Source organism: Strix aluco, chromosome 3, assembly GCF_031877795.1.
Source record: "Strix aluco isolate bStrAlu1 chromosome 3, bStrAlu1.hap1, whole genome shotgun sequence".
NCBI lineage: Eukaryota > Metazoa > Chordata > Aves > Strigiformes > Strigidae > Strix > Strix aluco.
In genome coordinates this window covers 50,282,386-50,303,200 of record NC_133933.1, presented here as the reverse complement: position 1 = coordinate 50,303,200, position 20,815 = coordinate 50,282,386, and the positions used below count along the sequence as shown (strand labels likewise).

Genomic DNA, 20,815 nt, shown 5'->3' with positions numbered 1-20,815 from the left:
TGACATAACCAGAAGGAAGATTTGTTATGCAGTTCATTTAGATTAGTGTCCTGTAGGATAGGATGCTATTTAAAAAAAAAAGTTGTAGTATGCTTAAAAACACTTCGTTTTAAATGCACACATGGAAGTTGTATGTTAATTAATTCATGAATCAACATCTAAATGTTACATGTAGTAGTGCCTGTAGAGATTGATTAAATATATTTTCTTTTAATATTTTTCAAAAATACGGTTTAAAATTTTAAAAATATGATATGAGCTGTACACTGCACTGATTCAAGCATAGAGAATAACGTGGAAAATTTGTTTAAACAGTCTTTATGTGATAAATGCTTTCTTTTTTTTAATTTTCTTTGTTGGCTCTCAAGTACTGTGGATGCCTTGTGTCTTGTTCTTGTTTAGTATTTACCCATATGAGCTGACATAAAGAATTTTGTGACAATAAAATTGTTTGAGCAATGTGATTTTTATATTTGTTAATATAGTTGTTTTTTTCTTTTTGTTAGGGAGGAAGCTTTATTTTATCATCTTCTAGAGGCCAGCTGGTTCGACTGATACCAGATAGTTCTGGCAAGATTCATCAGCATGCCTTGCCTCAGGGTCAGGGCATGTTTTCTGGAATTGGTAGAAAGGTTTCTTCTCTTCTGGGTATATTGTCTCCTGGACATGATGCTGTGGTAAGCTTGAAAAACATTCATATAGTAATCTGCTTTCATTTCCCTCTATGATTTCTAGCATCAGTGTTTAAGAAAGAAAAAAGGAAAGACTGTGTAGGGTTGTATAATAACCAAAAAAAAAAAGACAAGTCTCAACTCATTTATGTTACTTCTATTTCTTTGAAATTTGAAAGACAGAAACAAATCTGTATGCTTTGTAAAGGAAAATGCTGATTTGCTCTTTAGATTTGAATAAAAGGAGACTTTAAAGTAGTAATACTTCTTGGGCAATACTCAGTGTTTCAAAGTCTTGCCTCTTTCTAGTAATAGTCTCATTACTACTTGAAGAAACTAACATTACCTGTAATTCTGCTTTTCTGATTTAGGGTTGCCAAGGGTTGGTGATTGGGTTTCGCTTTGTCAATGTATGAGAAACATACTTACTGTAGATGTTCTTATATCTATAAAATAAGACTTCTCTTGAAAATTATTGTAGTACTCTCATCTTGTAATGTTAACTTGTATAGGTTGACCAAGGAGGTGATTTTTTTTTTTTGTGGACTGAGAGTGGCATAAATTGTTGTATCCAAATATTAAGGCTGCGCTTAACCTTTTCAGCTTTTTCTTTTTTAAATGCAGATTTCTAGTGTTCGTTGGGATAAAGAGAGATCAAGCTTTTATATGCTAACAAGTTCAAACCTAAACAAATGGGAGATTGATGATTCATCAGAACGTTATATTCTGAGCTGGGATATCAACAGGATCCTGAAAGAACATATTACAGATGCAATTTGGGTAAGAACCGGCTCTCCTGGAAAGGGTTTGTGTGTTTGTTTCATCCATAGCCTATTTTATAGTTACAAGTCAGATGTATTGTTTTTTAGGGTTCTGAAAGTAACTATGAAGATATTAAAGGAGGAGTGAATGTACAATACATGGATTTGCAACAGAATCGGTAAGGAAGTACGTTTGCATCTGATAAGACATTAATGAGATAAATGTGTTCTGTTTTCTTGCAAAAACTTGATGTAAGTAATTGCAATTTAATTTTACTTGAGTGTCACTGTTGATAAAATAAGCACATCATATTAGATAACTAGGTTACCCTATACTTCATGCTGTCATTATCTCTTTAGCATTACAAATTCGTTACCTAAGAATAATTCTTTTCAGTTTTTTAGTGTAATTTTATCACATTTGGGTATTTGTTTTGTCTTGATATTACATAGACAGCAAGTAGGCAGATGCAGAGAATTCAGTATATCTTGTATGTCATTTAATTACATAAAATCACAGCTGCCTTGGGTCAGTTTTGTACTACAGTATGAATACTGTTAATAAAACAGCTTGAAAGAACAAATAGTATAGTCTTTCTTTCTAAAAAAACCCACCACAATATTGGAAAATACTTATTTGTGATTTTACTTAAATATCTGGTTTTGTGAGTGGTAGAGTTTGAGCAAGTAAAATATGTAATAATCATCTCTCAACGGTGTGATATCTGTTGTTGAATAGTGATGGACTGGTGATACTTGCAGCAGCATGGCATCCTGGAGATCATCCATGTCTTGTCTACTACACTCTGATAACTGTAGAAGATAAAGGCTACCAGATGTCTGATGACGTTGTTGTGGAGGTCACACAGTATAATCCGTCTTTTCAGGTATGCAAATAAAGGCTCTGAAACAGTTAAAGCACGGTGTTTCTGAATATTCCTGTAGATAAATCGGCTATCTAATTTTTGTCTAAAGGAAAATCCAGTTCTCTGTCTTAAGGTTCTTGGAAGTACGTATTCATTCTGAGGAAAATGTGTAATAGCATCTTCTAATGTTTAATAGTAACTGTATATAAAATTTATGCTTTACATTTTTAAGTGTAAGATAAAAAAGCCTCAAAAATAGAAGTCTAAACATCTGATTATTACTGATTTGTTTTAATTTTTGTCCTGTCTGTGAACATTTCTACAGAGTAATTTTATGGTATACTCATGGAATCCATTTCGAACAGATCTCAGACTCTGAGACTCTTGTAGCAGGATGAAAAATTGAGACCTATATTTTGGTCTTTGCTAGACAGCTGTCTTGCTGGGAGGGGAGGACATATGGGTTGTCCTTAGTATACCTCGTTTGTGCTATCTCCTTTGGAAGCATAATCTTGGGCATTAGCTTTCCACTCTTCTCCCTCTCCTGTCTGTAATGGCATCTTAAAATTGAATCTTAAGATGGAAGGAGGGTGTGAGAACTGTAGAATAATCGATCTGTTTACTTACCTCTCCATGTGAAATTAGTAAGAATTTAATATATATGGAAGAAAAAAAAATCCAGGACCTTAATTTTTAGGCCAAATTAAAAGCGGTTGTTTGGCTTTTTAGGTTATAAGTTATATCCATATCTTCTTGTTAAAAAATAAAACAAATTCAGGTAACACAGATCAGCCTTTAAAATGTTAGATGTTTGTTTAAGGTTTTTATTATATATGTGATATTGTTCATATGTAACACTTTCAGTCAGAAGAAGAAGTGTTGTGCTGTCTGGTAGTCCCAGATTACTTTAGCCATGCTGCTTACCTCTATAAGGAAGATGAAGTGTTTGCTTGTTCCACTGGAACTGGAAGAATTTCTTTACCACAGGAGAAAATAATATTTGGCATACAAGGTAACATGCAGGGGGGAAAAAATCACATTTCATTGACGTTTTCTAATTGAACGTGTTTACAGTACTGAGATTTCTCAGAGAGGAGAATCATATTTACGTTCATTTTTCTCTTTATTAAATCTTTCAAGGTGAGAGTTTCTCATGAGTGCATGGAGGAAGCACTGACGTGACATCCAGTTATTGCTTACTCAACAGTTTTTCAGATGAAAATGAAGTAGATCCCCACTCTTGGCATATGAAAGGGTGGGGGTTTTGTTTATGGGTGATTTTGCCCTTTTTTTTTTTTTTTCCAACATTCACTGTGGATTTTTTTTTTCCTTGAAGTTGACTTTGAGGCTCAGCCTAAAATTCATACTAGGTGCCTGTGTCAGATGTCTCTAAGTATGCTATCCTTGACCTTCAGAGGTGTTTTCAAGTACGTTGTGCACATTGGTCTGAAGGTAGAATTTGAATGACCTGAATCTATCTTTATTTATTTATTTTTAAACTTGCAGTATCTGGAAATCTACATCTTGGGTAGCAAATAGTATCCACAATTTCAAGTCAGGTGCAGTGGTCAATTACTGTTGGTTGGTTCATGACAAAATTTAATAATTGTCTATGAAACTGTTACATTTTTGTTCTTAAAGTGGCATTTATGTGCTGACTTTCTTTTTTTTCCCTCTCCTCATCTCAGGAGACAGCATTTTAGGAGCAGGTTCCTGTACTGGTCTCCCCATTTTCTTTACCAAAAAAAGTGGACTTGTCACCATCTTGTCCAGGGAAAACATTTCTGTGCTTCCTGAAGATCTTGAAGATTCCCTGTCCTCTTCTGTTGCTGGACCAAGAAGTGAGGTAATGGTTGTTTCCTTGACTGGTTAAAAACTGAGGGTAGAAGTAAAATGTTTTTCTGGCAGTTTTGAATTTTCACTGTGGAAATCTTAGCTTGTTTGAGTTTCAAAGGTTTGCTTTTAAATAGAGACTCAAACACTTATCATGAAGACAGTTTTGAAAACCCAGGGAATTTTACAACATCTGCCGGTTTGGATAACTTTTTTGTATTCCTTTATTTTGAAGTCGAGACTTATATGAAATTTATATTTTTTTCATGTAGATGTATTACTATATGTCACTATGCCTGATACAACACTACTGCAGAGACTCAGACTTTGTTCTCACTTTCTGATCAGGACGGTTTCTTCAGTCTTTTGTGCTTGTTTGTGCATATGAGACACTTTTTTCTTATCATGCTGTGAAAAGCTTGGAGGCTAAGCTGAGAAGGGCTATATAGTGGCTGAGTTTCTGCTCTGTTATATATTTTTAATATAGTCTTATAAAAATCTGTTATTTTCTGCAGTGTGCGTTTATTAAGCTCTTATTTACATCAAACATGTTTTAAAATGTATGTGCCCTGGAGATATCCCTGGATTGGGAGGGAAGAATAGAAAGATTGTTACAATATAAATTAGAGAATGTTTCTATGGGGTAATAGTGAGTTTCATTCCTTATTCCAATTAAATCACCTTTTAAATCATCTGTTATTAACTAGTACTTTAGTGGAGGACCTTTATGGTGATTGCTCAGATAGAACTGTATTTTTCTTACTGAACTAATCCTAGTTAGATTTGTTTGCACTTACATTGTTTTTATGGGTGACAGTACTCATACCTTCTAAAGTCTGTCAAAAATGTCGGTTTTGAATGTTAAAGTATTTAAAATAACTATAAAAGGGTGATTGGTGAAATAAGCTGGCATAAGTTCTTATGCAGTTTGGATGAATTCTGCTAAAATGCTTGAGGTCAAACCACTGTGTGACTTTCATTGTAATGTATGGGCTTATGTTTGGCTTAATAAACACAGCTGCTTGCAGGTAGCATTTTTGTTTTAAGTCTATGTTGTTGCTACTTAGAAGAATTGTTTTCATTTCATAATGAAGATGGATATCTGTCTTTCAGCTGAAATTTTTACTTTGCATTTTCAGAGTCCTGCGTTTGACACAACTAGTAGGCTAGAAATTGTAGCTCAAGAAGATAAGACTAAATTACTGAAAGCTGCTTTTCTACAATACTGCAGGTAGAAATTGCACTTGATTTTTGAGGCTTTGTTTGCTGTTCTTGAAGACACTGATATTTGAGTAATAGATTCTCTTGGTCAAGATACTCTTGTGCTGTTTCAATTAAAGCTATTTTAATGACACATGCATATCTTTATTAGGAAAGCGTTAGATACATTTTAAGATAGCGAAGAAGCGCTAAGTGCTAGAAAGGAGCAGACTTCTATAATCTCAATGACGTTTTGCTTACTCTGCATAAATTATGTGATGTTTCACTGGCAGTAATGTAACTTTAGACTTTGTTATTTTGACTTCTTTACTCTTTTAGTAAGTGGTGGTGTTAAAAAATATTCTTTTATTTTTTTCCTTATTTTTATTTGCATAGCTGTTTTCAGTAATACTTTTGAATATGTTTAATTACTATTTATGTGGCTATGAAGAATAACTAGCATGGTAGATTCTGTGGCAAGATGATACCTTTTTTAGATTGACTGATATGGGGGGAGTGGAAGGAAATACACTGTTAGTCAAACTGCCCTGGTTAAAGCAACCTGACTCTTGGGAGGCACGCAATGCCTCTGAAAAGTTTGATGTCGAGATGAGTGATGGAAACAAAGGAGGAAGAGGAGAGATAAGAAGATAAACAGAGCTGTAGACTTAGATTAATTATCTTTAGAGGGGATTGTTTTAAATGTATATTTATTTTTTAAAAAAACCCACACAATCCACAAACCCTCTTAGGACTAATCTCCTTAAAGAGTCTTAAAACTTGGAAAGAACAGATGTAAGATAACAGGAAGTAGGAGTGCTTTTGACATAGAGCTGCTTGTGAGGTAGAAGATTGTGAAGGGGATTAGGCACATATAATAAAGGTTCTCAAGAGAAGATCTGTAAACATGCACAGAATTTAGAAAGAAAATCTACATGTATTCAGAACTGGACATGTCATTAAACAGGACTGCTGCTGAAGATGGCTGTAGTCCTGAGGCAACTGGAGTAACTAAGGTCTGAGAGCACAGATAACAAATGTGAAAGTTGATATCACTGAGGATGTGAACAAGGGGGTTGGAAACAGGGTCAGAAGATAGTAGGAAGTAGTAAGGAAAAAATGTGAAACAGTATGGAAAGTTTAATGTTATTTTGATTAAAATATGGGTTACATTTATGAAACTAGAAGAAATTGGTAATTTGTGTATAGTATTGATTCAGATTTTTTTCATAAAATTAGTATGGTAAAATGAATGGAGAAATCTTCCACGGAACAGATGTAGCTATGGCCTGTCCCAATGGCCAAGCAGTTGATGCAGAGCAATTAATGAAAGGTTGTGCACGCAGTGGAAATGTAAAGTCCGCCAGCTGTGCAGTGAGCACAGTCAGCTTTACAGACCTGGTGATCTTTATAGGGGATGGGATGTTCTATGGAAAGATCTAGTTGACCCTTTTTGATGTACCGGCTGATGGCACTTCATGGTTTGAAAGAGGTAATAAAGTACCATATAGAAACACATGTCCTGTGGAATAGTAAAGATGGGACCTTCTTGTTTAACAGAAGATTCAGTATGTTCCAGTTTTTAAAAGTATTGCTTGCTTTAGTAAACCTTCATGCAATTTCTGGATGCACTGCTGTTTTTATTTCAAGACATCTTGGTTATGTAAACATTCAAACTGGAAGTTTCATGAAAAATATAAGCATTTCCAAGATCAAATAATATATTGGAATCACAGTATCCCTTCTCAGTCAGACTACTATAATTTTTTAGTCACAAAATCAAATCAGTGCTTTTTGTGAATGTTGCATACTTCTTACATAGAGTTCAGTACAACCTCGTACCTTGGAGGTTTAAGCATTTGGATGCTTCTTGCTCCTTTACTTATTGACATGAATAGAATAGGATTCTTTGAAACGATAGGAGATAAAAATAATGCATTGTATTTGCTGAAGCATTTTCCTGAGAGCTTTTGCTCTATGACCATTTGTGGGAGTGATTACATGTACTCTTGAGATGATTTTAAAGCAAGTAGTGGAAATTTGGTGACTTAGCTACATCCAGACTTAGCTTTGTATGATGAATCTTTTCTCTTAAAGAATAATAATAGGGGTAATGGAATAAAAAGTGACTTGAAACACTTCCTGTCTTGGGCTTTTTTGTTTCTAAATTGTGCGGTCTACTTACTTTAAAAGAATCGGAATACTTTTTATCCATAGAATCAGAATACCTTTTATCCATCGTTAGTTTGAGAGCCCAAACAATGGTTGATGTTTATAATCTAAAGCACTTCACAAAAAGCATATCAGAAAATCCTATTGAGTGATTCTTGTTCCTATAATCCTATCATTTTTATTTCACATACTTTGTGTTTCTTTTATTTCAGGAAAGAGATAGTCAATGCACAAAGCATGGTAGTTGAGCTCTTTCCAAGTAACACAGATCTGGATTCTGATGCTGAACTGGATAGGGCAGTGACCCAGATCAGTGTGGATTTAATGGATGATTACCCTGCTTCTGATCCAAGATGGGCTGAGTCTGTACCTGAAGGTAAACATAATGTGTTTGTTGGTTGTTATATTTTGGAGTTTTTGGGTTGTGTTGGTGTTTTGGTTTGTTTTTTTACAAAAAACTGTTCATATTACTTTAGATAAAATTATAATTTAAGTATTGCAAAGGCATAGGTGTCCCTTCCCCTCTACCACCACTAGATATATTTCCAGAAAGGCTAGAAGATGCATCTTACGAGACTACCAGACAAACTTGTCTACTGTGGTTAGCTCTTGACTTCATATAGTAAACACAAAGAAAACGTATTTCTGAGAAGGGTGCTTTGTGCAAGGAACAGGTGGTGTCACTTCAGTGTTTCCATGATTCCTTGGATAGGTCTAAATTTTTCCACAAAGAGATATGCAAGAGAAAGAGCTTATTTGCTCATGCTTAGCTCTTTGTCAGTGTGGCTGCATAGATGTGGTGGGCTTGGATCCTGGGTAGAGTGAGCTTGTACACCTCTGGGGCATTGGTATTTGTCTGCCTAAAAGAGAACTAGAGAAACTTATTTTGGAGTATTTGTTGTGTGTAAAGGATTAAAGCAGACGTGTTTTCAGCAAGAAACTTCTTTGTTCATGCTTCCCCCTCTCTTCTGAACAGTTAATATGAAACTGTCCTCAGGACCTCTAGGCAGCAGTTGCCAGTTACTGAGCAGAGATTTATTTTGAAAGTTCATGTAGTAAATAGTTACAGATGGATGCTGCTTCCTGCAGTTGTTTCTGCATGGCAGCCAGTTAGAAGTTGTCAGGCATCAGATCCTTAGTATTTTCTGAGTCAACTTTATTTTTAACTCAGCAGCTTATCTGCATTTATTCCTGGCTAAAGCAAGAAGTGAAAATTGATAACTTCTTGGAAATAGTTTTGCTAATTTTGCTTATAGCGATAGTTCTTCTGAGTTTTGGTATCTTGGTAGTCTTTTGGTTTAAAACACACTTAGAATATACAAAAATTCTGAAATAGGAAAATAACTTGGGCCCTGGAGAACTCTGCCGAGCTGAGATACTTGTGAGGATACTCATGAATCCTAGAATCATAGAACACCAGCTTGGAAGGGACCTCAAGGATTATCTGGTCCAACCTTTCCTGGCAAAAGCACAGTCTAGACAAGATGGCCCAACACTCTGTCCAGCTGAATCTTAAAAGTGTCCAGTGTTGGGGAATCCAGCACTTCCCTGGGGAGATTATTCCAGTGGCTGATTGTTCTCATTGTGAAAAATTTTCCTCTTGTGTCCAACTGGAATCTCCCCAGGAGTAACGTGTACCCATTACCCCTCTTCTTTTCCGTGTGACTCCTTGTAAGAAGTGAGTTTCCATGTTCTTTGTAGCCACCCTTTAAATACTGGAACATGGTGATAAGGTCTCCCCTAAGACTTCTTTTCTTAAGGATGAACAAACCCAGTTCTCTCAGCCTTTCCTCATCTGGCAGGCTTCCCAGGCCCTTGATCATTGTGACCCTTCTCTGGACCCTCTCCAGCCTGTCCACATCTTTTTTGTATAGAGGGAATCAAAACTGAACATAGTATTCCAGGTGTGGCCTGACAAGTGCTGAGTAGAGTGGGATAATGACTTCCTTATCTCTGCTGGTGATGATGCCCTTGTTGGTGCAACCCAGCACCTTGGCTTTCTTTGCCACAGCAGCACATGTTCACTCATATTGAGCTTGTTGTCCACCAGGACCCCCAGGTAGATCCCTTTCCACAGAGCTGCTCCCCAGCCAGGTAGATCCGAGCCTGTGCTGCACTCCTGGATGATGTTTTTCAAGGTGCAAGACCTTACACTTGTCGTTGTTGAACTTCATAAGGTTCTTGTTAGCCCGCTCTTCCAGCCTATCCAGGTCTCCCTGCAAGGTGGCTCTCCCTTCCAAAGTCTCCACTTGCCCACTCAGTTTGGTATGATCAGCAAACTTCACCAGGGTACACTTGATCCCATCATCCAGATCACTTATGCAGAAATTAAACAGTGTTGGGCCCAATATCGATCCCCAGGGGACCCCACTTGTGACAGGTTGCCAGTTTGAAAAGGAGCTGTTTCCCACCACCGTCTGGGTGTGGCCTGTCAGCCACTTGACTGACACCCACTGCACAGATCACTTGTCTAGACCCTAATGTATCAGTTTCTTTAGGAGGAGGCTGTGGAGAACTGTCTCAGAAGCCTTGGAGAAATCCAAGTAGACAATGTCCACCGCTTACCCCACATCAACCGAGTAGGTTGCTTTGTTGCAGAGGGCGATCAGGTCTGTCAAGCGTGATGTGCCCTTGGTGAATTCATGTTGGCTTTTCCCAGTCACGTGCTTCATGAGGAAAGCTTCCGTCATCCTTACTGACTCTTTTAAGGACCTGATTGTCTGGACAGAAAGGTTAGCTGGCTTTTCATATGCAAGCTCATTTGAGGAAGGGAAAAGTAGGGCCATGCTGGGCAATCACTTATGTTGTGCAGTGGAGTTGTGAAGGCAGCACAGAGTCAATTACGTCTGAATGCCTGTTAATACTTTATTTTGTAGTAGCTGTGGTCTAAGGCATAATAAATTTCGCAATAGCTAGTCCACAACGAAGGTAAAAATTTGAATCTGAATCTTACTAAAACTTGAATAAGCTGGTGAGCTGCTTTTTTAGCAGCATAATGAATTGAGTGCTTCAGAATAGTTGTAGTGATCTAAAAATACTTGATTTCTCCTAAAGCCTTTACTTCAGGTATGATAGACTTCAAAAAACACATTAAAAATAGCACAAAGTAATATATAAATTGTGTGCATATGTATTAAAAAAGGTACCAGTGCAGTTACACTGTAGAAATTTCTAGAAATATGTTTACCTCACAGGCAAAAAAAGAGTTACCAAGAAATGAAGATATCAAGTGCATTGATTTAAGATTTTTCTCTTTTTAGAAGCAGCTGGTTTCAGCAACACATCTCTCATTCTTCTTCATCAGCTAGAGGATAAGACAAAAGCACATTCCTTCTTTATTGAGTTTCTTCAACAGGTAAAATTTTACTGTTCTTCTTGGTATCAGCACACACAGTATTATTTGGTCTTAAAGTAATTCTTCTAGAACACTGTTTAAAGTGTGCACGTGGGGTTTTTTGGTTTTTTTTTTTTTTTAATAAAAGGTTGGTGTATTTGAACGTCTGGGCAGTTTTCCAGTACGAGGGATGCAGATGGCAACTCGATTGTTGCTCTGTGAGCATGCAGAGAAACTAGCAGCAGCTATCGTTCTCAAGAATCACCACTCCAGGCTGCCTGATCTAGTGAATGCTGCTATACTGATCGCATTAAACAAAAGGGAGTGTGATGTTCCACCAAGTCTTACCCCTGCAGATGTGTTCTTTCGAGAGGTAAGAAACCTGTTATTCCTGAATCATTGTATAGTATTGCATATAATAAAAGTTGCAATGCTTTAATGTATGCTTTGAAACTTTTCCCTTTAAAAATCAATTCAACTTCACGCAATTTCCCTTTAAATAGGGATGGTGTGGTAGTATTTTCCTCACTTTAGTGTATGTGCTTTTTTTATGTCTGCAGCTGAAACATGAATTCTGACAAATTTCTTGCAGCAGAAGTAAAGTTGTTATGATTTCCAATTAACCAACATGGATGAGCAGTGAAAAGTACAACTGAAATTCTCTGGCCCATCAGAAAATATATGCTAAATTGTCATTTTTAAGGGGTGAACTGAGGAGTATGAAGCTTTGCAGATAGGAGAGCTGCTTTGATGAGCTGTCCTGGATGGAATTGTATCAATACAGTCTCTCATAATTTTTTGTCCTCTCTAACATTAGTGAATCTAAGCTAGTTGTCAGTTTATACCCCATTCCATTCAAGCACCCAAAAGATTTATTCTCAGGAGGTTTTTTCCTGTACAGGACAGTAGTTGCTAATGGAGAAAAATAAATATAAAAGAAAATGGAAATAATAGTCTCCCATTTTAAAGCAGGTATGTTATGCAGTATACAATCTAGCAAAGATTCCACTGTGAAATGTTTCAGAAGAATATGGAGGAATATGCTTAATGAAAGTCCATGGAGTTGCCTTCAAAAAAGAGAATTTTTTTTTTCTTCCAGATTTAAGTCCAGAAATAAGGCAATTCTTGTATTCTAAGTATTGTATGAAATATAAGCTGGTGATTTCATTATCCATTTGAGTAGTTGATACCTTTTAGTATTTTTGGCTATTGATGTGGTTTCTACTAATACTTGTTTATTTTTCTGTACAACTCATAACTTGGCATTCAGGTATCAGCTGGTAACGGATATGTTTGTGCTCAGTGCAATTTTTCTTTCTATATTTAAGGTGTCCCAGATAGATTCCATCTTTGAATGCTTACTAGAAGAAGAAGAACAAATCCTGAAAGATATGCCTATTGAGTCAGTTGAGTGGGCCCAGATAGTTGTCAATGTGAACAACATCATTAAGGTATAGAACTGCATTAACTAAAAGCTTTGTGGGAGGGGAAGGAGAATACTGAAGAGCACTCAACAAGTTGAGTGCAGCACATCTGAGTTACTGATGTGAGAGCAAAAGTGAACGGACTTCTCACATGCCCAGATATACTAGGAAGGAAAAGATGGTCTTGTGCAGAATTAAGGACATTCCTCTTCCTCCTGAGGCACAGCTAAAGAGAATTTGAGAAGTTGCAGCATTGTTGGAAGTTGTGAAAATGTATGTAGCAAAGAGTGAAGAGCTTGTGCTTGAGCACTGAGGTTTCTTGCTCAGTCAGTATGTTGCATACAACTGAGAAAGTGGTGTAGAAAGAACAGGGATATTGGAAGAATATTTCAGAATTATAAAAGATAACGTCTTTTATGGTCTGTGTATATGCAGGTAGACTTTAAAATACTTGTGTCTTTGCCTTTAAATAGGACATGTTACAAGCTGCCTGTCAGTATCGTCAATCTAGAGCTGCTTCATATAAAACAGGAGAGCTCCCAGAAAGAGAACCTGAATATATTCCATGGACAGGTGAGAAATTATTATTACTAGTTTATTAATTACCTGTCCTAAACAAAAAGTACTTTTCATGAGTTCCGGAGCACGTGAATTTCAATCTGAATGTTAAACTTACTGTTAAAAGCTGTGACGAGGTTGTCAGTGAGAACAGGAGAAGTTGAAGGTTTCATTTGGGGAATGAAATGGAGTGAATCAACGCACACTTCTTTTGTCCAGTATTGATGATAATTCTTTAAAACTTGCATTGCAAATTTGACTACAAAAACAAAGTTTGGGAAACAGCTAACTTTTCTTTCTTTTTTTTTTTATGCACTGGTTGTGGTTGGCAGACTTATGGCATAACTTTAAAATGGATTGTAAAATGTGATCTATAACTGTTTGAAAAGAACTGGTAATTTTCCACTCCCTTAAATAGATTTTGTTTTGGTGGTTTAATAACATGAAAAACTCAGAACAAATGTTTGCAGAAGCAAGCGCTTTCCAGTTGATGCTTAAGCTTCCTTGTGGCCTCTACATATAAAACACACTTGTTTAGTGCTCCCAAGATAAAAATCTTTTGAAAAGCAGGATCTATGCAAGCTAATTTGGTGTGTTAAGTCTTGATGACTACATCCAAGTAGTTAAATCAGGTTAACAGAAGTTGCCTTTCCCTTGTGTGTATTTTCTACTTTCACTTGCACAATCTGTAAGCATTCTTTTTTTCTGAAAAATAGCTGGTATTGATAGTTGACAGTGTAGAACTGTGTAGTTCAGGTGGTGGTTTTGTTTCTGTTTTTTTGTTTACTACATTTTGGCCAAATTTAATATGTAGAGGTAGATGGGAGGATGTTTGGTTTGGGTTTTTTTTTTATAGTATTGCTTTGTTTTTCAAAATTAAAATGTTTATTACCTTTTTTCTTTCTATTTTTCTAATTACATGTAGTAAGGTTTTTGTATACTTCAGCATAGAATCCTGTGGTGATAGTATTATTTTTTTATGTTCACTGTTTTCCCAAGCATCTAGCAGCCTTCGTGCGGCAATAATGCATCAGCATGGAATCATTCTGAAGATAGTGTATCCCCAGGTGGACAGTAACCTCCGTAGCATTGTGGCTGAACAGTTGGTGGCACTACTGGATTGTTTCCTAGATGGCTATGTTTCTCAGCTGAAATCTGTGGACCGCCCTGCCGATCAAGAGCGATACAGCAATCTGGAAATGGAATATGTGCAGAAAAGATCAGAACTCTTGTCACCCCTCCGTAAGTACTGTCTGTTTTCCTTTAATGCAAGGATTAAATGTTCCATTTGATGAGGAAATTATGCAAATGGGTAAATGGCATATGTGTTTGAATTTTATTTGTTCTACGTGTTTGCCTTCGGAATATAAATGACTGGTTTTATGATTTAATGATATATTTACAAAACAAGAACAGATTACAGAATTGCATCCAGGACTGCATTCATACCCATACCTCCCTCTAATAAGACAGGTTGCTGCTTGAATTTTTTTCTTTTGCGAACTTGTTATATTTTTCTGGCAGGAATTTATCTTGTGCTGCTTGGCTGAAAATAGCCTATAAAAGGATTTCTAGATGTTTATATTGTTGCAGGTTGATATAAACTTACATGCCTGAAAAATATATCAGGAAAAAGTTACTTTTTGAATCTTGATTATTTAATAATCAAACCTGTTGTTTTAACGTGTCAGATGTGGTCAAGTCTTTAATGAGTAATTGACAGCAAAGCGCCCTTTTTGAGTGGAAATAACTTGGAGTAAATACATTTTAATAACTTTACAAAGTTTAACTTTTTTAGGCTAAAAATTAATTACATAAGTAGAACAATCTAATAATCACTGCCTCCTAACATTCTTAAACATCCTTAAGAAAAGTCCCTTAAACTATCTTTCTCAGTTTTACTGACATTCATGGGCTCTGTTAGCTTGTGAATACATTTTGTATTGTTATGTTCAATCTAAAGTTCATATTTCTTTATAAACAAAATTGAGTATTCCGCTAACTCTTACGTATTTAACTGAACCTAAAAGAAAGAGTTTAAAGTAATACATTTTTAATACAAACCCTATTGTCCTTACTTGTTCTGTTTTTTATCAAAAGCCTTTGCCTGCTGCTTTTTCATTTTCTGTAATTAAGTGGCTATTATTACAGATACTAAGTCATGGGTTGAATCCCCCCTGCCCCAGCACAAATAGCAGATGATGCTAACTTTCAGAGAAAATAGGATGTATACTGACCAATTAGTATTTTAAACTTCTCTCTACTGGGGGACAGAGGTGGTAGGTACGTGAACTTGCATGTGCGCAGGGTATGCATGCAGTTGTCTTGGGAGTGTGCAGGTAGCTCCCTGATGTGAATGCTTGAAACTTACTTTCGTTTTTCTGCTCTCTGCCCTCAGTCATCTTCTTTCAGTCAAAGATGAGCTTGTTAGATAAAACTTCTTTTTCTTGGTTACTTAGTTTCCCTGGGACAGTATCAGATGGCCACCGCTTTAGCAGAGAAGTACTGTGACTTTGATATCCTGGTGCAAATGTGTGAGCAGACAGACAACCAGGCCAGATTACAACGTTACATGAGTCAGTTTGCAGATCAGGTAACTCTTTTTTCTATTTCCTTTAGATAGTGTTTTATAATAAGTTTGCACCTGAAATGTTGCAAAAGTTACGTTTTTTTTTGTTTTTTTCTGGTTTTTTAATGCATATGTATTTACATATACTTACAGTGGTAATTTGGAAAATTGAAGTTAACATTCACTGTGCAGATCTCAATGGAGTATTTTACCTTGAGACCGCAAAGCAAGTCAGCAGAAACACGGGTGCTAGCTGTATGGGCAGGGGCTTTTCATGGGACCTTTTTTGTGCCTCAAACACATTGTGTCACTCTTAACATCTTTCAGCATTTTGTGACTTGTTTACTGAGGTGCTGTAGTCAGTGTACTGTTGTTTTGTTAAAGCAATATAATACAAATTTAAGGATAATTTCCAGGAGAGATGATGAGATTGGTAAATGTATAAATAAAAAATAGTTAAGGAGAGTAGGAATGTAGGGATGATGTTGTGGTCTTTTTTATTGTCCTGCTAGGTCCTTGTTGGACAATTTTTCCAATGTCTGTTAAAATCTGGTGTGAAAACTTCTAAGTGCGCTGCAAAATTGGAAAGCTTAAGGAGAAGGCATTAGAGACTACTTGAAGGGAGGGAGGGACTGGGACAAAAGTTTCCTAATTTGAGAGTTGGTGAGATCAATTTGTTGAGCTTTCCCCAACAGCTATGGAAAGACAAATCCTGCAGTCTGTAGGTTTCCTAAGAAAGGTTCTTTTAGTAAGAAAAAGCAAAAGTATCAGTAAAGGACAGAAATTATATTAAACGTTTCTAATAGTGAGGCTTAAATACTCACGCTTACTGCCAAAGAAGGGGATAAACTCTCTATTTTTTTCTCTTCACATGTTTTATTTTAAAGGAAAAATGTAACACTTCGTGAAGGAAGTTCCTGTGACAAATGTAGAGCGGAATAGATCAAGTCTAATTGATAGAATATCAGACTGATGGTCTCTTCAAACTTTTATTTTTTAAATTGTTAATGCAATTAAAATTTAGCAGTATTCTAAAATTACTCTGAAAATACTACATTAAAGCTCAAACATAAATCCTGATTTCACATTGAAGTTTTTGAGGATAAATTAGTTTTTAAAAAAAGACATTGTTTTTTAACAATGGCTGAGAGAAGTAAGGTTTTAGGTTCGCTTAGAGATAGGAGGGAATACTTCAAAAACAGTGACAGAGGAAGTAAACTTAATATGAAGGGAAATTGTAAGCACAGAATTCTGTGGGGGCCAAAGGAACAGCTAAAGAAAAGAAGACTAGAATTGATGTGATGCCTGTTTCCATATTTGTGGGTTACATGAATTTACATTTCGCACTTCCTTCACTTCCATTAAAGGATCCTGTGTGTACCAGCATCTGTTGCAGAGTAGCTCATGAATTCTTTAAGCACTGTTTGTATCAGGACTCTAGGTTTTCTCATTAACACTGTTTTTGTGTGTGTCTTGTTTTGTTAAGCAGGTTCTTACCATGTTCTTACCAATTGTATTTTATGAAGCATTTAGAAGACAAACAAGATATTTAAATGTAACTTTTAAAATGTGTTCATATTCCTGTTATCTTCAGAATTTTTCAGATTTCCTGTTTCGCTGGTATCTAGAAAAAGGAAAGCGAGGGAAGCTGTTATCTCAACCTATTGCTCAGCATGGACAGCTGGCCAGTTTCTTGCAAGCTCATGAGCATCTGAGCTGGTTACACGAAATCAATAGTCAGGATTTGCAAAAGGTAGGTGTTCTTAAATACAACCAAACTGAAATATCTCACGTTAAACAGGTCAAGTACATATTCAAGTAGGCAAATTATCTAGTTATGACTCTTCATCATCAAAAGATGGCTTATCTAGATGAATTAGGGGAGAGATGACACAGATTATTTATTACGGAGTACCAAAAGCCTCCTCCAGGCACCATCTGGTATATCATAAGCCACTGCACCCTGTAATGGAAATTAGGGCTGCTTTTCATCCCTTGTTGGTGACTAATATTTTTTTATCAAGGAAGTTTTGTTTGGCCACATGATCACTACTTTGATGGAATTGAGAGTTTACAGTGAGTATCAATAGCATTATCAGATTATCCAGCAAGGGAAAAACTGAAACTTATATCTCGAGACTAACTATTTAAAGCAAAGGAATTTGGAAGTATCACAAAAGTAAAAAAGGTATTGATTATTTTAATCATTTACACGAATAGTTTAAAAATTTGGGGTTTTTTAGTAGCAAACATGTGCATAGATTAATGTGATGTTTTTAAACTTGATCCTTTGTTGCCTTGTATACTGCCCAGTTATCTTTCCCCACTTCCTGCTGGTCAGTCTTTCCTTCCTTCTGCTACACTTATGAATGTATTTCACTTTAGTAGATAAACTATTTCTAAACAAAAATGGCTTCTTTCAATCCATGTGCACATTTATTAAGCATACAGAGCATGGAAATGTTTATCCTGCTGCAAATTATAGGTTGATAATACTGTATGCCCCTTAAAAAAAAACCCAAACAAAAAAAAACCAAAACAAACCCCACCCTGAGAATATTGTAATATTCTGTATGTGTCGACTGAGGTTTTCTCTGTTATAGCAAAGCACTGTGAAGAGGGGGCAAGGATTCTAAAATATACAGCTAATTCAGCCTGGATAGTTTGTTTCTGAGTAAGTGCTCAGAAACTTTATGTTCCTTTGTCTGATAGACAAATAAATTCTTGTCTATATGCTTGGTTACTGCAGCAGTTTTACATATAATTCTGTTTTTTCAAATTCCTGAATTAACAAATTAGTCTGCATGTGAAATTGTTCTATCAAAGCATATTTGCCTGGCTTTTATTGTGAAGCCTTGAATAGGATCCCAGAGATATAATATGTGAAGTTGCAATTTATCCTTTGATCATAAGATAGTTTTTCTTGATTAGTACCGAAAAGATTTTTTTTTTTATACATATAATTGGAGTAGAGATCTGTGTCTCTTCCTGAAGAGTGTAATGCAGTTTTAATGTGCAAGTTGTATGACTTTTAAAAATAAGGGTTATAGTATTACAAACAATAAATAGCTGTGAGACAGCAGTTCAGATTAAATCCTTACCTGTTAACTTGATGTTAACTTACAAAACTGATTTCTAACATCTTTATTAACTTCAGGCTCACAGAACATTGCAGACTTTGGCAAATACGGAGACCCGGTATTTTGCAAAGAAAAAAACACTTCTTGGCTTGAGCAAATTAGCTGCACTGGCATCTGACTTCTCAGAAGACATACTGCAAGAGAAAATAGAAGGTAAGAAATGAAAACAGCAAAGTGAAGAATAAACTAATGAAGTTATTGAATTAGAATCACGTTAATTTTTCAGATTGTTAATGTGTTAGGTTGAGGACTCTAACTTAATGTGGTAAGGATAAACGGACTGATGATTTTGCTCATTGCAGGAAGGGTAAGGAAGACAGCATAAGGCAGTAACCTCAGTATTCACTTTCACCTCTGAGTTAGGACTATGAGCATGGGAAAATTGTACCTTTCCACTTTTCTAATAATATGCAAAATACTGGCATAAATAACAAGCTTCACAGTATTTTGAGAAGTCATTAGGCAGTTCTGAAGTGGCTGAAACTTGTAAACCATTCACACTGAATGTGTTTTCATGAAGCTGCATTTTATATTTCAGATGTAAGGTAAAAAAGATCTTATTTCTTAAAACCTGTTTGTTGAATAGCTCTCAATTCTGAGTTCTTCTCAAGTCCTCTTAGGCTGTGCAAAGAAATCCAGTAACTATTTTGTATTGTAATGATGTACCTGCAAATTGTGATCAAGAAGTGCTTTTTCAGCATTCTTACTTTCTCTGTATCTAGAAAGGTTACAGTGACAGTGTTTAATTATGCTCTAACTGAAGGGTGTTAAGAGGAAAAGTAGGAATACCTATTGTGCTTCATTACCAAATGCAATGGTTCCACTGCTCTGTCGTTACTGTCACTTTGGAAAATACCCTTTTCCTAATACTCTTTATGCAGCACTGGTGCTGTGAGTTTGTGAAAAAGCTGTTCTATGCTAAGGGTTAAGCTGATACTGGCCACCAGGGGGAAGCTTTGAAATATTGCTCCAAAAAAATATTACTACTCAAGCTTGCTTCTGTTAACTGCATATTTATCCATGTATGTTATGTACCATTCTTAAAAGAAATCCTGTTGGTTGAAAAAGCCCAGGGATAATTATGATAACGAAGTAAGCTTTACAAATTATTTTTAGGTTGTAATAATACTATATTATCTGCCTTTTAAATTGTAAAACGTGGCATGAAATCTTAAAAGTTTAAATTTGTTTTTCCCACCGCTGTGGGAAAAAAGAAACCTATGCTGATGTGAAAAATCTCATCTTTAAATAGGAAAACCGTAGAAAAATGAGGAAATCAAAGCTTTATATCAATAGACTAATGGACTCTCAAAATTTGGTCTGGACTTTACTCTGCTACATGTTCCTTCCTATATGATACATGACATAGCTTTTAAAACATACACTCTTTGTGTATCACTTTCCTATTGATAAAGAATAATTATTTCTGCCACATTTTGTTTATCCATTTAAACAGATAAAATGCTCATTAGAATTATTTTCCCCTTTCTACCATGCACTGGAACTGGGCAGGAAGGGCAGGGTTCACATAGTGTGGCTGAAATTAGTCCATTTGGATTGTTTCAGCCTAATAAGTTTCTAAGCCTGAAGAAGATCATACTGGAAAATAAAACAATCAAAAAACCAGTAATTCATGAGATGGAGCAGGTCCATGGCACAGGTCTTCAGCCAAAAGGTAGCTCTTAAAAATTGCAACCACCTTACTTTACTGCATAGTGCAACAGCTTCCCTTCAATCCTATGTATTCATTTTGTGGTTTTGAGAAAAAAGTTATCAGTCTGCATTACACTGGGAACCTGAGTGGAAAGTAAGAAGTAGTTCACCAGGATGACGATACTGAAGTGGAAGTATTTCAGTGCTTCAGGAACATAGATGAGTGTCCAAGTAGAATGCTTCATAACAAACACTTGTAGACCCAAATAATACTGTGACTTGGAATTTATTATTACAATTTAATAACATGAAACATTCATATCCTTAAATGACTACAAGAAATATCGGAGCAGGAACGCTTTCTGTTACATCAGGAGACACTTCCTGAACAATTACTGGCAGAGAAACAGTTGAACCTCAATGATATGCCAGTGTTGTCGGCATCTCAGCTCATTGATGTAAGTATCTCTTGTTTTCTTCATTGCACAGTTGCACGTTCCTATGTTTTCTGCCTCTGTGTGATAAAATGAATGAGAAGATCACAGTTGTCTTCATCCCTTATATGACTTGCTAAGCACCTAAAGATCTGATACATGAGTTGGTTTATCGTTGCTTAGTTTCCACCAGCACGAAA

At 36.0% G+C, this 20,815-nt stretch overlaps 1 protein-coding gene across 1 annotated transcript in view; it reads left to right on the top strand.

The window, feature by feature from the left end:
• The window catches only part of NUP133 (nucleoporin 133), a 36,849-nt gene that overhangs the window by 8,854 nt on the left and 7,180 nt on the right, over nucleotides 1–20,815 (top strand). The window contains exons 6-22 of the mRNA XM_074818491.1: nucleotides 507–677; nucleotides 1,296–1,451; nucleotides 1,541–1,611; nucleotides 2,172–2,319; nucleotides 3,163–3,310; nucleotides 3,987–4,144; nucleotides 5,271–5,362; nucleotides 7,716–7,879; nucleotides 10,764–10,858; nucleotides 10,986–11,210; nucleotides 12,166–12,288; nucleotides 12,735–12,834; nucleotides 13,819–14,061; nucleotides 15,279–15,412; nucleotides 16,983–17,141; nucleotides 18,546–18,681; nucleotides 20,521–20,639. Coding sequence (XP_074674592.1) covers nucleotides 507–677; nucleotides 1,296–1,451; nucleotides 1,541–1,611; nucleotides 2,172–2,319; nucleotides 3,163–3,310; nucleotides 3,987–4,144; nucleotides 5,271–5,362; nucleotides 7,716–7,879; nucleotides 10,764–10,858; nucleotides 10,986–11,210; nucleotides 12,166–12,288; nucleotides 12,735–12,834; nucleotides 13,819–14,061; nucleotides 15,279–15,412; nucleotides 16,983–17,141; nucleotides 18,546–18,681; nucleotides 20,521–20,639 — 2,442 coding nt within the window. The remainder of the gene's footprint in view (nucleotides 1–506; nucleotides 678–1,295; nucleotides 1,452–1,540; nucleotides 1,612–2,171; nucleotides 2,320–3,162; nucleotides 3,311–3,986; nucleotides 4,145–5,270; nucleotides 5,363–7,715; nucleotides 7,880–10,763; nucleotides 10,859–10,985; nucleotides 11,211–12,165; nucleotides 12,289–12,734; nucleotides 12,835–13,818; nucleotides 14,062–15,278; nucleotides 15,413–16,982; nucleotides 17,142–18,545; nucleotides 18,682–20,520; nucleotides 20,640–20,815) is intronic.